At 41.3% G+C, this 20,154-nt stretch overlaps 1 protein-coding gene across 1 annotated transcript in view; it reads right to left on the reverse strand.

The window, feature by feature from the left end:
• MDN1 (midasin AAA ATPase 1) overlaps nt 1-20,154 on the reverse strand; it is a 164,956-nt gene that overhangs the window by 130,145 nt on the left and 14,657 nt on the right. The window contains exons 2-10 of the mRNA XM_077812817.1: nt 18,640-18,866; nt 16,731-16,955; nt 13,902-14,009; nt 13,611-13,803; nt 11,466-11,678; nt 9,276-9,407; nt 7,639-7,742; nt 5,250-5,364; nt 1,436-1,629 (exon numbers count right to left, since the gene is read on the reverse strand). Coding sequence (XP_077668943.1) covers nt 1,436-1,629; nt 5,250-5,364; nt 7,639-7,742; nt 9,276-9,407; nt 11,466-11,678; nt 13,611-13,803; nt 13,902-14,009; nt 16,731-16,955; nt 18,640-18,866 — 1,511 coding nt within the window. The remainder of the gene's footprint in view (nt 1-1,435; nt 1,630-5,249; nt 5,365-7,638; nt 7,743-9,275; nt 9,408-11,465; nt 11,679-13,610; nt 13,804-13,901; nt 14,010-16,730; nt 16,956-18,639; nt 18,867-20,154) is intronic.

Here is a 20,154-nt window from a genome sequence, read left to right on the forward strand (position 1 = left end):
TCTGAAGCACCTGGCATTGGCCACTGTCAGAAGACAGGATACTGAGCTAGATGAACCATTGGTCTGACTCACTAAGGCTGTTCTTATGTCACAAAAAGCCATAAAATAATTGTATGCTACAGGATTGGCTTCTTTGAGCAAACTATAGATTAGAATGCCATAAACAATTGCTTAACACCAAGATGCACTAATCTCATGTGCAAATAAAGAATACAGCTGAAAAAATATTCATTAGTTACCCCTTAATCTCATTTGTGTCCCTTTTCAACAAGAAGTTTTAGTAGTAATTAGCAAATCTTACCTACTAGACCAGAGGTGGGCAACAATGGCCCGCAGGCCACATCCGGCCCGTGGGCCCATCCTGCCCGGTCCTTGAGCTCCCCACCGGGCAGGCTAGTCCCCAGCCCCGCCCCTGCTGTTCGCCGTCCCCCACAGCTACAGCGCCACGCGGGCAGCACTCTGGGCGGTGGGGCTGCATGCTCTTGCAGGGCAGTGCAGCAGCATGTCTGGCTTCGGCTGGGCGGCACGGCTGCCAGATATAATGCTCTGAGCGCCATGGTAAGGGGACCGGAGCTGCCAGGGGGCAGTCAGGGGACAGGGTGCAGTTGGATAGGTGTGGGAGTCCCGGGGGGCCTGTCAGCTGATGGTTGGATGGGGCAGAGGTTCTGGGGCAGGCTAGAAAGGCGTGGAAGTCCCGGGGGGCCTGTCAGAGAGCAGGGGTGTGGATAGGGGTCGGGGCAGTCAGGGGACAGGGAGCAGGGGGGGTTGGATAGGGGGTAGGGTCCCAAGGGGGTGGTTAGGAGCGGGAGGTCCCAGGAGGGGGCAGTCAGGGGACAAGAAGCAGGGGGTTGAATGTGTCAGTGGTTCCTCGGGGAGCAGTCAGGGGATGGGAAGTGGGAGAGGGCGGATAGGGGGCGGGGCCAGGCTGTTTGGAGAGGCACAGCCTTCTCTACCCAGCCCTCCATAGAGTTTTGCAACCCCAATGTGGTCCTCGAGCCAAAAAGTTTGCCCACCCCTGTACTAGACCGTATACATTTTGCTAAAAAAGGCATTGAGAAATATCCCTGTGGCTTTATATTAAATTCTTATTTCTGACCCCTTGATCCCAAGATGTTCAAATCATTCAGGACATTTTACATTTAATCAAAATTATGCAGTCAGTCTTGCATAGTAGTTATATTCCACACTACACAAGAAAGTGAAGTTCTACATCCTTTGGATTCAGAGTTCCAGAGGGCTACGAAGCATTAAAAATGACTTTAAAACAAACAAAAGAATGACAGAATTTTCCAAGACTATTAATTTTTTAACTTATGTTTCACAATGTTAATTGTTTTTCCCCAAGGAAAAAACCACAAACCAAGCCAAGGTTTACTGTAAACTTTCACTCGCTGGCTAAATATTCTCTGAATAAATGTGTAAGGGACAAACCTACCTCAGAGATAGTTCTCTTCCCTCCAGATTTGGCCTTTTGTTTTCTTTTCTCATTTCTGATGTATCTTCCACTCCCTGCTCACAGGCAGGAAAACTGATTTCTGTTGTCTGATGCTTGTCTCCAGTCAGCTGAATATAAATGTCTAGTAGACGATCAGTCACAGCAGCAAGGTTGGGGTATCTGCCCTGAAGAATCTGAGAAACAGAAATTGCAATCTGAATAAACTCAAAAGCCAACTACTGGTCATGCAAGTTTTATTAGGATATACTCAGATAATCACTCCCCAAGAGGCCAAGTTACAAAGACTAGTAAGAGGGGATCCAGTCTTAAAAAGAAGCTAAGTACTTTTGTAGCCTATAAAAATGATGAAGCAAGAGGAAGACCAAGGACAGAGTAGGCCTGTTATTCAACGAGGGGGGAAAGAAAACAACAGAACATGTGGAAATGGCAGAGGTGCTTAATGACTCCTTTGTTTCGGTTTTCACCAAGGTTGGTGGCGATTGGACGTCTAATATAGTGAATGCCAGTGAAAATGAGGTAGGATCAGAGTCTAAAATAGGGAAAGACCAAGTCAAAAATTACTTAGACAAGTTAGAGGTCTTCAAATCACATGGGCCTGATGAAATGCATCCTAGAATACTCAAGGAGCTGACTGAGGAGATATCTGAGCCAATAGCAATTATCTTTGAAAAGTCATGGAAGACAGGAGACATTCCAAAGACTGGAAAAGGGCAAATATAGTGCCCATCTATAAAATGGGAAATAAGGACAACCTGGGGAATTACAGACCAGTCAGCTTAATTTCTGTAACGGAAAGATAATGGAGCAAATAATTAAGCAACCAATTTGCAAACACCTAGAAGATAATAAGGTGATAAATAACATTCAGCATGGATTTGTCAAGAACACATTGTGTCAAAACAACCTGATAGCTTTCTTAGACAGGGTAACAAGCCTTGTGGATTGGGGGGGAAGGGGTAGATGTGGTATATCTTGACTTTAGTGAGGCTTTCGATGCTGTCTCGAATGACCTTCTCATAAACAAACTAGGGAAATACAACCTAGATGGAGCTACTATAAGATGGGTGCATAACTGGTTGGAAAATTGTTCCCAGAGAATAATCATCAGTGGTTCACAGTCATGCTGGAAGGGCATAATAAGTGGGATCCCGCAGGGATCTGTTCTGGGTCCGGTTCTATTCAGTATCTTCATCAATGATTTAGATAATGGCATAGAGAGTACACTTATAAAATCTGCGGGTGATACCAAGCTGGGAGGGGTTGCAACTGCTTTGGAGGATAGAATTAAAACTCAAAATGATCTGGAAAAACTGGAGAAATGATCTTAAGTAAATAGGATGAAATTCAATAAGGACAAATGCAAAGTACTTCACTTAGGAAGGAACAATCAGTTGCACACATACAAAATGGGAAATGACTACCTAGGAAGGAGTACTGCGGAAAGGGATCTGGGGCTCATAGTGGATCACAAGCTAAATATGAGTCAACAGTGTAACGCTGTTGCAAAAAAAAAAAAAAAGCAAACATACTTCTGGGATGTATTAGCAGGAATATGGTAAGCAAGACATGAGAAATAATTCTTCCGCTCTACTCCATGGTGATTAGGCCTCAACTGGAGCATTGTGTCCAGTTCTGGTCACCACATTTCAGGAAAGATGTAGACAAATTGGAGAAAGTCCAGAGAAAAGCAACAAAAATTATTAAAAGGTCTAGAAAATATGACCTATGAAGGAAGATTGAAAAAATTGGATTTGTTTAGTCTGGAGAAGAGAAGATTGAGAGGGGACGTAACAGTTTTCAAGTGCATAAAAGATTGTCACAAGGAGGAGGGAGAAAAATTGTTCTTCTTAACCTCTGAGGATAGGACAAGAAGCAATGGGCTAAAATTGCAGCAAGGGAGGTTAAGGTTGGACATTAGGAAAAACTTCCGAACTGTCTAAGTGGTTAAGCACTGGAATAAATTGCCTAAGGAGGCTGTGGAATCTCCATCATTGGGGATTTTTAAGAGCAGGTTGGACAAACATCTGTCAGGGGTGGTCTAGATAATACTTAGTCCTGCCTTGAGTGCAGGGGACTGGACTTGAGTGCAGGGGATGACCTCTCGAGGTCCCTTTCAGTTCTATGATTCTATGGTGCTTGCTTATGTTATACAGAACTGTGTTGAAATGTAAGTACAGGAGATTCTGCTTAATAGAAACTTGGATATTAACAACTTCCAGTTAATAACAATGTTTTGCCAGGAACCAATCCCGTCCAATTGATTTTAATGTAAATGGGGTTTGGATATTGGCAACAACATGCTGCTTATTAGCCGTATTTTTGAGAAAAAAGGATCCACCTTCAGGCAAGTTTGTAGGGATGCAGCCCCACAAGGAAGCACTGGGATGGGCCGAGCACACTCTGCATGCAGGTTTGCAGAGCTGCAGATAGGGAAGCAAGTGCTGAGACCTGCCTTCCCTGGCTGCAGCGGTGCAAATGAGCCTGTGGCTGGTGCTCAGCTGGTCCCAGAGCTTCCTTCTGGGATGGCAGCTTGCAAACCTGCACACAGGGACCACACAGGAGATAACAGGCTGTGGGCTGGGAGAAGAGGCTGTAGGCAGAGTGGGAGGAAGCTGCTGTAGCCCAGATGCCAGAGCTGCATGGTATCTCTCCCGGTACCTGCACTCTCCCGACTGCACCCTGTCAGGGCACTCCATATAGGGAAGAAAGTGCTGGGACATGCTGAGCCAAAGGATGCAGAGAGAGGTACCGTGCAGCTCCATGAGCCCCCAGTACACCTATTCCCTGGAAAACCCTGGTATTCGGGCTGCTGCCCCCCTCCTTGTTGCTGTCTGCCCACAAGCAGGTTTGTGGGCTGCACCCAGGGAAGGCACATCCCAGCATTTCCTTCTCTGGCTGCTGCCTCAGAAAGCTACTTTCTGCTTATTAGCAATTGTTGGACAATAGCAACTTTTTGCTGGCAACCAAGAGGTTGCTAACAAACGGAATCTACTCTAGGCCCAAAAATCGGTTTCCTAAAACCAGGCTTGACAACAGTCAAGCGAGGCCTGGTAGAAGATGGGTCAAGTGAAGTGAGACAATTCAGAGGCAAGTTAGAGATAAATTAGGGCATAACCCCAGGTCATGTTGTGAAACGTGATGGGGAGGGTCCCAGAACCTGGGCTCCAGCCCAAACCCAAATGCCTGCACCACAATTTTACAGCCCTGCAAGCATGAATCAGCTGACACGGGCCAGCCATGGATGTTTAACTGTAGCGTAAACGTACCCTAAGAGGCTTGTGGATCCCTTCTACACCTCCATGAGAATTAGAAGGGTTAAAATTCCCCTCAAGTCTTTTGATTGGGGGTCGGGGGGGAGGGGCAGGGGCACAAAAAGAACCAAAAAAGTCTTCCTCCCATTGACAAGCCTTCTTCACACTCAGATTGCACTTTGAGGTCTATATCTGCAAAGAAAAGGGCTAGAGAATTACTTTTTAAATGGAAGCTTTCTTCTCCAGCAGTCATTTGATGTACTATACTAAGCTCAACCAAAGTAGACATTCCCTAGAGATGTTAAGAATTGTGCTGAACGGTTCTATTTTGAGGTTGCCCAAAATCTCTCTCTGATTCACTTCCAAGCTTTGTAGAATAAGTATTCCTTTGCCCCAGATCTAACCTATCCATTTTGAAGCCAATATGACTATTTTGTGGATTTTGAACAACAAAAACAAGAATCAGGCTTATTATGGAATCTCTGTTGTAAACCTTAACTCTGGAACAACGTCTGGTGCTCTAACAACATTACTCCACCTACCTCTTTGAGTTCTGCTTTATTCATGTTATCCATCCGAATTTTGGTCCAATGCTTGTCCAGAAGAGTAGCATGACTGTTTTGTTGTCGATACCAACCACCACCACAGCTGAAGACTCTAAATTAAACAAACACACCCAATGGAGTCATATAGCTTATTACATACAGTTTAACTGAAGAATTTAAAATTCCATATTCTACCATAGGACTATTCCAATGCCTCAAAGAACTAGTAAGTTTAGCACATTTGTCTTGGTCTAATCTGAATGCACAGGGCTTCTAGGGTCCATAGCAGAAGCTGCATGTCATCCTGTCTCTTTTCCATATTACCCACCCCTTACTGGTGTATATTTCTCCTTTTGGCCCAAACTGCCTATTCCCACAGAGAAACATGCAGAAGGGAGAGAGCCAGAGCAGCAGCAAACTACCCTGGAGATTTCCCTTACCAAGTTTGCTGCCCTATCTAGGGGAGGGGCTTGGAATGAGGAGGGGAGTTATGTCTCCTCACTTCCCAGATCCTCTCCAGTTCTCAACTCCACACACATAGCTGCTGCATCTGTCCTAACTCCGAATTCTGTGCTGACTCCCATTGCTCCTGCAGGATCCGTGCTTTCACTGACTAGGCTCAAAGCAGCTGCAGAGGTGGACCAGGGGAAATTATAACTGTGAACTGCAAAGTCTGTCAGGTCTGGACAAGACAGTGCCTGGGAGGACATTGCTCTTCCCCATGGCTCCAGACCTCAATATCCATAGATATCCAATATCCATAAGAGCTCCTTCAGACATAGCATCAGTGAGAATTTCCTGTTGCAGAGATCACATTTCACACATACAAGAAAGGGCACTGCCCTTGTCCTCCGATCCCTGCTTGTTTGCCACTGTATTACTGTCACCAGTTGTTTCTCGCCCCGTCTTGGTCTCACTTTTCTCGTCACTCTCTCCGCCCTTGTTATTCCAGTTTTCACTGCTCCCCATCTTTACCGCCTCCTGTTTTGCTCCTTCTTCCTTGCCAGATACTCCTCATTTTTGCCCTGTTTTTCCACTTTCCTTTGCAGCAGTGTAAGGATGAACAAGGAGCTGCCCATGGATCTTCTCACCTGACTCAATTCCCTGACAGAGTTTTCTCTGAACTCACCATCTACTGGCTTCCCATAGCAGCAGGAAGTCGCACCAGCAAAACCTACTGCTGCACATTAAGACACCTCCCACACCTTCAAAGCCCATGCCATGCCCGCCATGGCAGCAGTCCTGTGCATGCAACTGATTATCAGCCTTTTACTTACACGTCTTGAAATTCTATCCTTGTTTTTTTAAATTCACTCCTTCAATTTAAAGAAAACGAAACCCACTCATGACTATTTAGAGACTGTCCCAATAATACTTTGACACAGCTCCGCCAAAGAGGTGTGAAGCACCAGAGTAACATCAACAGAGCTTACAATTCTACTATATCAAGACATATGCACATTGGGTTAAGCTCCCAAATAACAAACAATGATTAAGGCTCCATGACTTCTGCAGAGGCCAGTGTGGCTGACCTCAGGGCCACCCAAGCAGCTGGCTCAGAGGCCAGCTGCTCTGGTGGCCCCAGGGACAGCCACATCAGCCGCTTCTGGAGTAGCCCCAGGGCCAGCCACATCAGCTGCTGCTGGGGCGGCCCCAGGGACCGCCCGAACAACAGCCAGTGTGACTGGCCCTGGGGACTGCCCCAGCAGCAGTCACAGAGCGGCCAGAGCCCCCAGGATTTAGTCAGGGGTATTTTTAGTAAAAGTCATGGACAGGTCAGGGATCATGAATTTTTCTTTATGACTTTTACTAAAAATACTCGTGAGTAAATCGTAGCCTGAACAATGATCAACAGGAAGAAAATGTTTTCTCGAAGGAAAACATAAGCAGTAGGAAAAAGTTGTTTAAGTTTTAAAAAGTATAGCAAAAATGTTGCTCAACAATATTCTTTTAAATGGTGCACTATATATACTTCGGTATTCTTCCAACTTTCATAAGCACTACAAAAATGTGAGAATCAAATATTTTACATATTAGTTTTAACAACATGAAAATCAGAACATATCATTCTGAGCCAAAAACTCTCCATAAAGGAAAATGAAGGACCATCCAATCTGAATATTTGTTGACTTTCTTACTTTTAACCTACAAAGCCTTCAATCTTGCTGAAGTAATGGTTGCATAAGATGCTACAGTATAGATCCAGTCCTACTGCAAGGCTGTTCGATATTTAATGCATTTCTTTTACATGTTTTATGACTAATAAAGTCTGTGTATCGCATTCTAGCCCTCTGAACTTTATGTTGGTCTGAATTCCTTACTCTTGCTGCCTTCAGCTTAAAAGCAGCCAATTAACGCTCATGTTTATTTTACCTTACATGCCTACCTTCTGGTTGCAAAGAACTGGAATCCAGGAGACACTTTTAAACAGTCTCCACGACCAGGAATCAGTAATTCTTCATTTTCCAGAAGAGGAATCAGCACTGAGATCTGAAAAAGAGAAAGAACTCCTACCTTGGAAACAAAAAGCAATACTCCTACTTCTTTTGGGAGAAGCTCAACCACCCAGACTGCATTTCTTTCATGAGTCACCAGCCCACTTATACTGAGCTACCTTAATATGCCAGTCAGCCAGAAACAGCAGTTCCTCTCATAGGTACGTGTTTCTAAGTGACACTGACAAGGATTGAACAGTCCCAGTTAACATCACTCAGCAGCAAGTTCCATAATGAGAGTACATTACTACACTCTTTCTGCTGGCATTCACATTTTAGTAGAAAAATGACCATCAGCATTTTCCTTTTCATCTTTCTTCACCCTGACCACTGTGGTATCCCAATTTTTACACTGCATTACACAAGTCAGAAATCTTGCCTTTTGATAGCCCAATAGACTAAAAGGTAGTTTCACCCTTACATGTTTGAAACCTCCTCTTTTCAATTGGCCAAGGAAAGTGTCTCTCTAAATCAAAGACCTCATTTATGGCAGCCATCAGTACCTTCTATCACAAAAATATCCCCACATCCCAACTCTGCCCATCACCCCACTAGAGTATAAAATGTTGATTCCCCTGAATGACTTACATCCCAAACGGAAAGAAAAGAAATAATGGGTTGGAGGAAGGGCTGGGGTTACGAGGAAATTGCCATACAAGAAGCTTGCTGGGGTGGGGCTTGGGGGCGGCAGAGAGGATGGCAGGATGCAAGGAGTCTGGTGCATATAATAAGCTCAGCCTACAAAAGTGAGGAAGTATACAACCCTCTAGTGGTAAAATACTCAAATATAGAGAAGGTGTTTATAGAAAAGCATGGAATTATAAAGTAAAAATACAGATATCATAAAAAAATCCAGGCTACATTAAACTGTAATTTACCTTTTAAAATAAGACACTTCAGAATATTTCAAGTAGCCCCATAAAATTGCTTAAGACCTAAATTCATAAGGAGGCTATACATTGGCTTTGTTATAGGGTCCCTATGGTTTGAAAGTCTGCATCCCAATAGAAGTAAAACTGGCAGCAGAGTTAGTGCCATACAGGATTCTTTACAGAGCTATGAAAAAATAACTGGATGCAAGAAAGAATTTGAATTTTTGCAGAACGTCCAATATAATATTTATATGAGATACCTCTTTGTAGAAGGCAGTGTAGAATTCCAGTCACTGATATAAGGAAAAGCTCTCTCTAATGAACACTAGTTCTATAACTGACTATTAGGAATCAATTAAGATAAATGTCACAGTACTTGTTCCAGAGCATAATATGGTATAATCTTTTACACTGTCTCAGCTGGGGCAAGGAGAGGTGAGTGAAAAAGAATGAATGTACCAATTGGTCAATTCAGATTACCTAATTAATGATCATTTTTTTCCCCTCTCCTCCCCCTTCCACCCCCTGCCCCAACTCAACAGATCCAAGGTGCACACACTACCGCTGATTGGGCATTAGCCTTTAAAACCAACTGTCAGTATGCCATCACCCATTTATTTTACAATGTTGCCTATAGGAGAAAGTAAATTGCATACCACATCCAGAGGAGCATAGTCAATATCCTCCAGCAGAATCCAGTGCCCTTTGGTGACAGCTTGTGTCAAAGTTCCAGGCTGCCACACAAACTCCCCTGGCACATCTGTACAACGATACATACCCAGTAATGTCTGTTAAAAAAAAAAAAACAGTAGAAATAAATAAAAACTGGTTTATTATATGTCTTGATAAACTCAAATAACTTACATAATATATCTAACCCCAGTATGTAAGTCATACACATAACCTGCCTAGAGCCCTGTGTGGATGCAATGTCTCTAGAGCTCTGTGCAGATACAAAATTTGTATCCACAGCTGATCCACAAAAATGGCCCGCAGATATCTGCGGATAGAAAGCAGGTATCTGTGGATTTGCATGGCTCTATAAATATCAACACCATCCTCAGATAGTTTTTTTCAGTATGATACTAATTTTAGTGTTCAAAGAAAAATGTAAGCAACAGCATTCTTGAAACACTCCTATTATTCTCTTAACAGATATTAGCTACAATCCAAAGTGATCTACAGCTAGACTCAGCCTTCTTAGGAAAAGTAGTTAACACTGGAAATGTCAGGAGTATATACACAATTTTTATTAAATCAATTACTTTCCACGGCTTGATCTGACATCCCGCTAATGTAACACATCCCAACTCTTTGTGCCTTTTACATCAAGATGAAACATGAAGTTACTATTCAAGGTACTTATAAAATAGAAAAAAAAATGAAGTTTTAGAAATAATTTACAACAGCTAAATGCATCCACTCATAGCTAGGGTCTTCCGTATCTTTATTAAAACACAACTTTTATCTTAAAAGGGAGATTACCAACTTGAAATGCAGCCCATTTAAAAAAAAAGATAAAACAGACAGGTATTCCACCTGTCCCTGGATACCCCAATAGACTGTAGTTTCACATCCATATTTTCCTACTTCTAAAAATGTTTTCTACCTCCCCATCCCTGTGTGAAAAACCCACAACAAAGAGAATACCAAACTATATAGGAGAAACAATTAAACTGGAACACAGTCAAATATATAAAGCAAAAATAAGATACATTTTAAAATAAAAAGCTCTTTCTAGAAACACACTAGAAATTCTTTTCAAAGTAGCAGCCGTGTTAGTCTGTATCCACAAAAAGAAAAGGAGTACTTGTGGCACCTTAGAGACGAACAAATTTATTTGAGCATAAGCCTTCGTGAGCTACAGCTCACTTCATCGGTGCCATAAAGATACACTCCTCTTCTAAGCATTTCTTGGATAGTTCAGTTATATATTTAATTTTTTTTTTAACCTTTATACTTTGCTATTTATTTCCAGTCCCATCACACTCTCCTGAAATGGTGATCTTACAACTAAGCTCTGAGAGGCAGTTTTATTTCTACCTTTCTAAATATTTCAAAGATTCGATGAAAAGGACTAGCTCTTCCATACAAGCGGTATAGGCTGCTGCATCTGGCAACAAAATCCCCAAAGTCAACATTGCTTGTGAATGTTAGCCTGCTCACAAAACTGTAGGTGTTTAACAAAGTTAAATAAAATTCTTAGTGCCCTCCCAGCCATAGTGTAAAGCCAGAAAATGCATCAGCTCAAACTCACTAGGATATGCATGAAATATCTGAACTGTGCAATTTTCACTAGGGCCTTGTCTACATGACAGAGCTGCACCAGTTTAACTTAAAACAGTTTTAAAATCTATATAGTTACACCAGTGCAAACCCTGTGTAGACATTCATCAGTTTAAAAGTAACTTGTTTCAATGTAACTTAAACCTGCTCTCAAGTGTCTTAAGGTAAATAGAAAAAAGCCTGGTATAAAACTGAAATAAGAGTGTCCACGCAGCCTTTTACACCAGTTACTAAATCATTTTAAAATCACCCCTTTAATTAATCAGAGCAGCTCTCTCATATACACAAGTCTTAAAAAATGTAGTAACTTTAAAATAAAAAAAAAAAGAATTGATGTGATGCAGTTTTTGTGAAGAATTTAAAGCTTACTAAGCCCGTATCTTGAAGTTTCTCATTTTCAAATTCTTCAATTCCCATTAGGAATTTGGACTTGCTGCAGATCAATATTTCACATTTCAAAAAACTTAAGTAATGTAAATTCATGTATAAGGATGGGGTTTTGAGTGTCAAGCATAAATGAGTTTACCCTTCCCCCAATAGCAGGAATATTTTTCCATTACCTTACTGTCTGTCTGATCTCCAAGTTGAACTTTCAGAATATGAGGGGGCTTCATTCTTCCTGTAATGACTGCTAAATACTCAATTAAAGAAGTTTTGCCACATCCTATTGGTCCCTCTAATAATACAGGATTCTGGAAAGCTACTGCCATTGCAAGGTTTTGAAGATTCATGCAGGTAGATTCAACCAGCACAAAATGCTTAATGGTACTTTCCTGTTAGGGTAGAGAACTTAAGTTACCATACTGAAGTGTTTATTCATAGATGAGTTGTGCACAGTGTTACTGGAATGCTCCAATGCAGCATTCATAAAAATGAGTCTGAATACTAGAAAATGCCAGCTATATAGCTCTTACTAGGAGCTTATGCCAAATGATATAATGGATCATTGAGAATGCAGATTGAACAAACAATACTTAATGGTTAGTATTAAAATACAGATTCAATCCACCAAAAACCTACAATAAAAATATACAATTTATAAAGTGTATGCATGAACTAATTTGCTCTCAAAAAACAGTCATACTACAGATGCCATAATGGTAGAGTGATTATTTTAATGTTCCACCAATGTTTATCAGATTTACCTATTAAAAAAAAATCCTTTGATGTATACAGCAAATTAAGTCATTAGAGCAGCTCCCTATTACAGAACAAAGCCTTACCATAATCCAACAGCAGTTGTTTACTGATAACCTTACTCATGAGATTAAAGTGCTGAATCTATTCATATTTGCATAGACAACAATGTGGAGCCACTAAACTCACTGATGTACGAACATTAACAAAAATATACTAAATATTATACGTCATCTTTTACTCAGATTATTTTAGTGCATTTAGACTTTTTAAAGGGAAGTTATATTTTCCAATCAGGGTGTAAAATGAATCATCAACACATTCTTAACATATCTTAACTTTTCTACAGATGTGAAAACTTCAGTTTATTCCACAGAAATTGCCATTTCCTGACATGCAAGGAGAGAGGAGCTAGAACAGAAAATCAAACTTATCCTTCATTGAAAATATGAAGAGCCTAGTATTTTGAACTCCTATTTTAAACAAGTTTCAATTACTTATAAGAATTGGTAGATGGTCAATACAGTTTTATTTTGCTTGTAATTTTATTACTAGAGAGAGTCCGGGAAATTCAGAAGTTGAAAATCCTGTCTCCTTGATTCCCACACTGTTTGAGAAGTGCTGAAAAACTGATGCTCTCCACACACTTCTCCAGGTCAGTGCTTTTAGATTAAACAACTTGTGCTAAGGCTGAACAGAGTCAGGAGTTGAGGTCAGGTTAGAGCGAAAGCAAGAAAGGCGGTTTGGGGAGTGGTCTAGTCTGAGAGTACTGGCTGAAGCTACAGGAAGTACAGAGGGTGGGAATGGGGAGAACAGGTTAGAGGCAGATCCTTTCTGCAGAACATGGACATGTTTCTCAGTTTGTCAATCTGTACTTCATTTGCCTTAACAGTTTACAAAAAGAAATAAAAGTTTTTAAAAAACTGTGTAGGTGAACACGTTTAAAATATGCATATTAAAACCTATCCAAAATGTGCAGAGTCCAGTGCCTTTCCTATCAATGTAAGTGTAGAAATATTTTCCTATTTGTTTTCTTTTCCTGCCTATTAGCAGGAAAGTGGCAGCCTCCACAGAGTAAGTTTTAATTTATTTAAAAAATAAATGTTAAAGAATGTCTTATTTTGGGGAGCAACTGCTGGCAAAGAGAGGGTATAAACTCATATGGCATAAAAAAACATTTCCATGAAGGTACAAATGACTGTTTCAGACCCCCTTGCTAGCTAGGCCATGACCCCATGTTCTTGAGAAAGCCTCTGGATTTGGCAAGGAGATACTATACAGAGTTGGAAAAGTAGCTTCTGAACATTCTCTCAGAGCCAGTTTACAAGAGCTGATATGTAGAAACCGAACAAATCGCCGTGTTAACCCTTACACTGCTTCATTCCAACATACAGCTTCTCTGAAGTACCAACATTCCACTTCACAGTGCCTTAGTGAATGGCACAGCGTGAAATAAAATTTGCCGCCAGTACTACATACATTCAACTTCACTTAAGAAATTAACCAATGTAGGTCAATTCTTAGCATTCACATTTTAATAATTAGGAGACAATTAAGGCTGTACCTACCTGTTCTTTAGGCACAAGTTGTTGCCTTGGTAGCACAACTCCACATACTGCTATTACATTTGCAGAGAGGTCACCTGATATGATGTCTCCTTGTGTGTACTGCAGCCCTTTCTCTCTGTGCCAAAGAGAGGTGTCTGGATTGGCCAAAACAAGGGCTCTCTCCACATTCCACATCTGTGATTCTTCCAGTTGCCTGTCAAATTAGTATCCACATTCATTATTGCAGTTGGATGTAATTTACACCAAATATACTTAATCATGCAATGTATTCAATGTGAAAATGCATCTTACTTTAGTCTGAAACGTATTAATTCATCTGGATTGAAGATCTTCTTAAGGAAAGATAATTTGTGCTCATCATTCATACACGTAACCAAAGCAAGGCAATTTGAAGTGTACCTGCAAAGAACATTTTGAACAAAATAGATTTCAAAAGATTCTTCAGAAACCTATTTTTCTGATTCATAAACAAAGACACAAAATTTTAGAAGAAGAATCTTGTACATCTTTTTCCCCCAGAGGGGTTGGTAGAGAGAAAGAATTGGCCTCCCCATAGCTACAGCTGGGCTATAGATCAAGAATGTGTCGTCCGACTCTTAGTAGAAAAAAGACTCACCTTTTGGCATATAACTGATAGAGGCAATGAATTTTGTATTGTAAGCTATAAAAGTTTGCTACCCAAGGCAAAAGTGTAGTACCATTTTAAAATGATTTGCTGTGTCCTGTTTCATATTTTATTGCTTCATTTCAGTGAATGCTCTTTAAGTGTCTTTATTTACAGTATAATAATCTGAAATATTTCTCTAGAGAAAACTGACTCAAGTTTTGACATATTGAAACAATGTGCCTCACAATGTAACAAGCCTTTCTAATAAGTAGGGTATATTGCGGCAAACACAACAATTAGGTGCACTTTTTAAATAGAAGTATCTCTTGGATATCTTCACCTTAAATGGAGAATGTGGCTTTCTAGAAGATCTGGCTTTCCTCTAATTCAGCAGTTAGATTGACCATAGCATCAACAGATCAAGACATTAGCTCAAGGCTCAGTGCCAACAGAATCCTAAAACCACTTCAAATCTTTTGACTTCACTACTCGATACAGCTGCCTCTTCAAATAATGAACTTAAAAAATGTTTAGTACAAAATCTGACAGGCAAATACATTTTTCATCAGGTTTAGTCAGTTCTCATTTTCTGACCACCATCAATGTGCAGTGAGGCTGAAAGAGGAAAGCCCCCAGAAGAAGAGTGGCTCAGCACAAAATTTAAAGTCAGCTAGTTTCTCCCTTCCAAAATTACTGTAAAAAAGCCACATAAACCTACTCCGGTAAATGAACCAGTAACTCTAAAATGATAACCTTATCTCATGCCTTACTGTCAAGTGAATTTAGAGTACTGGTGTATTTTTAAAAATCGAGACAGTTAACCTTTCTTCACTCCAATGCCCAGGAGTCATTTTGACCAGAAGTCATGATGAAGAGCTATTGAAATCCATACAGACCCCATCTGTGAACTACCACCATTGTAAGCAAGCTCCCAACCTTTCAGATCATTTTGGATCTTAGCAAAAGGTGCTATAAATGTTTTGTGTATCTTCCTGGACCCAAAGAGAGCTCACGGATTTCCTTGGGCTCTGGGGTGAGGAGCATGTGCAGGTACAGCTCAGAAATTCAAGCCAGAGCAAGATGATCTACAAGCACTCGTTGGAAAAAGTGGCAGCTCTGGGTTATTGCCATCAGAAGTGCCATCAGAAGGAAAAGGAACTGAGGCAGGAGTACAAGCACACAAACGACAGCTCTCTAAGCCTGGTGCATCACCCACTGAGTGCACTTTCTATTCTGGGTGATGCACCAGGCTTAGAGGAGCGGTCTTTTATGTGCTTTATCATAATTTAGAAAGTTAGGTAGGTGGGTGGGGGTTTTTCCCTCCATTTTGCAGTAGAAACTTTAATGTTTTTAAATGTTTACAGTTTTTATTTTAACTGAAACTTAAGACCTTTTTCTTAGGAGACATTGGTAGACATGTATGAAATCTGAACCCCAATTTAACACATTACTCCTAGGGGAATTCTGGGCCAAAAAAATTAAAAATTCTGCACACAATATTTTTAAATTCTGCATATTTTAGTTGTCAAATCAACACAATCACTCCAGTTTGAAATATTTTGGTAATTTATTTCAAAATACCTGTCAACAATACAGAAAACACCAAAAAAAAAAAAAAAAGTTCCCCCAGGAGAAGAGAGTGAAAGAAAGTCCTACGACAGGGGTAGTCAATTATTTTTTGTCAAAGTCCAAATTTCTTGGTCAAGGTCTAGTCAAGGTCCAGACACCAGAGTAAATAAGTAAAAAAATAATAACAATAATGAAAATAATAAGTAAATAAAAAGATTTTGGGGTCCACTCAAAAGCGTCTGGTGGTCCGGATTTGGCCCATGGTGCACCTATTGACTACCCAGTCCTATGACAACCAGTTCCAGTTGGGGGGGGGGGGAGGGAGGGGTGTGGGGGGGGCCACCAGAACCAAGACACCTGCATTCCCTGCCGCCCAGTGCTCAGCTGCTGGGCACCCCCCAGACCAGACATTCGTACCCCCCTCTCCCCAAAACCCACCCACTGGGCACCCCCCCCACATACCCACACCCTCTTTCCCCCAGAGCCCAGCCACGGGGCACCCCCCAGCCCCACAAACCTCCACCCCCAGTGCCTTTACTCCCCCTAGATTCTTTACTGTCCCACTGGGGGATGTATTGCGGTGTGGCCCTGCCCTTCCTCACCATTGGCCAGAGCTGGGTCTCCCAGGACCTCTCCCATTCCCAGGAGAATGAGACCAAGCTGGGCAGTCAGAGTGTGCAGAGCCTTCAACCCCGCTGCGAGCTGGGCTCTGCAGAGTCCAGCAGCCCCTAGTGACAGCCAGCAGCCCCAATTCTGTAGGGGAAACATGGATTTCTGGGCAAATTCTGCATTGCGCAGTTGTGCAGAATTCCCCCAGGAGTGGCACATTCTTTGTCTGGTATTGCTGAAGGTTGCTCTCATCTTTCCCCTTAAAAGTGAAGGCTGCTAGGAGAAATTCAGAACATTTGTCCATGAATGGAAAAGATTTTTGGATTTAAACTTACCAGCGGACCAAAGTATCATGACTCCTTAGCAGCGGAACACACACACTCCAGTCCCACAATTCCCGGAATACAGACTGCTCTTGTTGGAGGAATAGGTATGCAGCTTCCATGAGATCCCGTAACTTCATCCGTCTGCGCCCATATCGGACTGTGTTTGCATCAGAACTTTCCAGGAAGAGTCTTTGGAACACTGGTGATGTATCCTTAAAATATCTGAGAGCAAACCTTAGAGAGAGATAAGTGGAGACATTACGATAGGCAAACGTGTATATCCAGGTAATAGCACAGAAAACAATCTACAAAAGAATTCTAATCCACAAAAGTCCTGAAACAGTAATTGTTGGTACTATACAATGCAAATCAAATGTAAATTGAAGCCTTGTTTACAATTGGAAATAGTACCATTTTATCTGAGACAAGGTGGGTGATGTAATATCCTTTACTGAACCAATTTCTGCGTAGCCTGAAAATTTGTTTCACCAACAGAGCTCTTCTTCAAGTCTGGGAAAGGTACTCAGAGCATCACAGCTAAACACAAGGTGGAATAGACTGTTTAGCAAAAGTAGTTAACATATTCCACCTTGTATCTGTTCCATCTTGTATTTACCTATGACACTCTGAAGCCTATATATACACACACTTAAAATGTTAGAGAGACACATATGCACTGCTGTAGCGCTTCAGTGTAGACACTTACCACAGAAACAGGAGGGATTCTCCCATCGCTGTAGCTAATCCACCTCCCCAAGAGACGGTAGCTAGGTCAAAGGAAGACTTCTTCCATCCACCTATCACTGTCTGCACAGGGGGTTAGGTCAGCATAGCTGCATCTCTCAGGGGGGTAGATTTTTCACACACCTGACAGATGTAGCTATGCTGGTGTAAGTTTACAGTGTAGACCAGCCTTGACTCCCCTTCCCAGACCCAAAGAAGAGTTCTTGTAGCTCAAAAGTTTGTTTTTTCTCACTAACAGAAGTTGGTTCAATAAAAAAAGATATTACCTCACCCACCTTGTCTCTCTAATACAGTAGAACCTCAGAGTCACAAACACCAGAGTATGAACTGAACGGTCAACCACACACCTCATCTGGAACCTCAAGTACACAATCAGACAGACAGACAATAGAGTACAGTGCTGTGTTAAATGTCAACTACTAAAAAAATAAAGAGAAAGCAGCATTTTTCTTCTGCATAGTTCAAGGCTGTATTAAGTCAATGTTCAGTTGTAAACTTTTGAAAGAAACAACCATAATGTTTTGTTCAGAGTTACCAACATTCCAGAATTATGAACAACCTACATTCCCGAAGTGTTCGTAACTATGAGATTCTACTGTAACCCGAGACCACCACTTACTACTACCACCACACTGCAAACAACCATGTTAGCAGTCATTTGTCAACAGTCAGTTTAACTGACTAGTGCTGATTATACAGATTACAAGGACAAACAGTGGTCAGCACCATTTCCACTAACCAGTGTTAAGATCTTGTCAAGAGAGGTTTAATTCCAATTTGCTGAACCAGTACTGACCACTTTTATTTAGGTCAAATTTGGATTTAGTAGCCTAATTTTAGATGCATAGTTTTGAAAATTTTAGCCAATGAATAATTTTCACATAACTCTCTACCATGCACGTCAGACATTTTTCTATTTTATTTCAATCATTGAAAAAGATGCACATCATGTTAGACATTGCCAGACATTCATTTAAACATGTCCTTTAATTTAAAAGCTTGGGTTTTCTCAGTCAGAGTTTCAATTCAAGAAATGTCCATTACCAAGGCAATAAAAATATATGAAAATACCCATTCTCCCATAGCCAGAAGATCCATCTACTGACTAGTCAGCACTACCTAGTATACAGCGAACAAGTTCAAACATCACACAAGCAGACATCACATCACTTACGGAAGCACATCAGGGTGGTCACCAATGAGCTTGCTCATTGCTACACAAAGCCTTTCATGCAGATCGTGGTTGATTTGGCCACCAGCATTAATGGCTTCTGCATTTCTTTCCAGTAAATCCAGCAGGATTGGTCGAAACTGACGACCAATCAGTAGAGTACATTCTTTATCCACTAATAACTGTGCTAAGGCATTGAGAATACACTGGCGATCCTGCCGAGTCCAGATCTGGAGGAGAAGAAAGTGGAAAAGGACAATTAACAGAAACGATCACATCAAAAATGAGTTATCATTCCAAATCACGTTTCAGCTACTTACATCACCAGTCAGTTTAAGACTCAACCAGAAATTTTAAACAGAAATCAGGCAGCACATCAGATAAGTAGCAAAGGCAGAGGTAATAGGAGGTGGGGAAGGATAGGAGGCCAACTTCCCTTACTCCCCACAGCAGCCTTTAGAAATGTGTGTGGTGTCTTTTCAATCAACTGGCAAAAGGAGGTATAATGACACAAATTTTCACACCAGGCTGGAGAGCATCATAATGGAACAGAGAGCCAGGGACAAAACTAAATGACTCTAAGATCCCATGTGCCAACTTGCAACATTGAGAGTGGGGAGCCAGACCCAATGCTATGGGACAGGAGCCGCCACAGCTGGGTGAGTGCAGGGCTGCCCACCAATAGCCAATCGTATGTCATTTACTCCCCCTGAACCCCATTCCAGAACCTGGGCTCCACAACTGATTATATATACATAAATACTTGTACTTCAGGGCACCCTCTGCAGTCACACCACTGTCACTGGAAATCAGTAAGGAGCGTAGTCCACTACGCAGTCTGAAAAGCATTTATAGCAGTTATAAAGAAACACCATTACAACCTCGGGTTACATGCCTGTTTATTATTTCTGTTTAAGACACCAAACCTTAAATAAGTCATGCTATAAATGACTTTCTTTCCACGTTTCTGATAGTGTTTAAGGTACACAACACTTCTGAGAGAAGGAATTTTTTATTTGCAGTTTTGAAAAATATTTTCAACGGTCATGTCCAAGGGACCATTTATACAAGAAAATGCATCACAAATTCTGCAAAAGAGAACAAATAAGACCCAGACTGGTTATCAACACCAGTTCATTCCCATTCTCTTTATGTAAAAAAACAACTAGTCTTTTCTCAAGTCTTTGTTTTGCAGCCTACTGCTATTATCTCCCAGTCATAAAACAGTTCTTGTGGAAACTTATCTCCCTTCTTGTTCAAGGTTCTGTGTAGCAAAACATAAAGCAGTATAAATACATTCATACAACATTCTTATCCCTCGCTCCAAACAACATAAATTGTCTTGACCAGCTCCTCATTTACCATTAGTTTTGTTCTTGTGAAACCGAACACTGAGTTTCCCTCACTTCCTCTCAGCTCTCAGAGGAGAATAAACCCAGAGACAACATACTTTTCTCTAAAAAAAGAAAAGGAGTCCTTGTGGCACCTTAGAGACTAACCAATTTATTTGAGCATGAG

The sequence above is a fragment of the Eretmochelys imbricata genome, chromosome 3 (assembly GCF_965152235.1).
Source record: "Eretmochelys imbricata isolate rEreImb1 chromosome 3, rEreImb1.hap1, whole genome shotgun sequence".
In the NCBI taxonomy this organism is placed as follows: domain Eukaryota; kingdom Metazoa; phylum Chordata; order Testudines; family Cheloniidae; genus Eretmochelys; species Eretmochelys imbricata.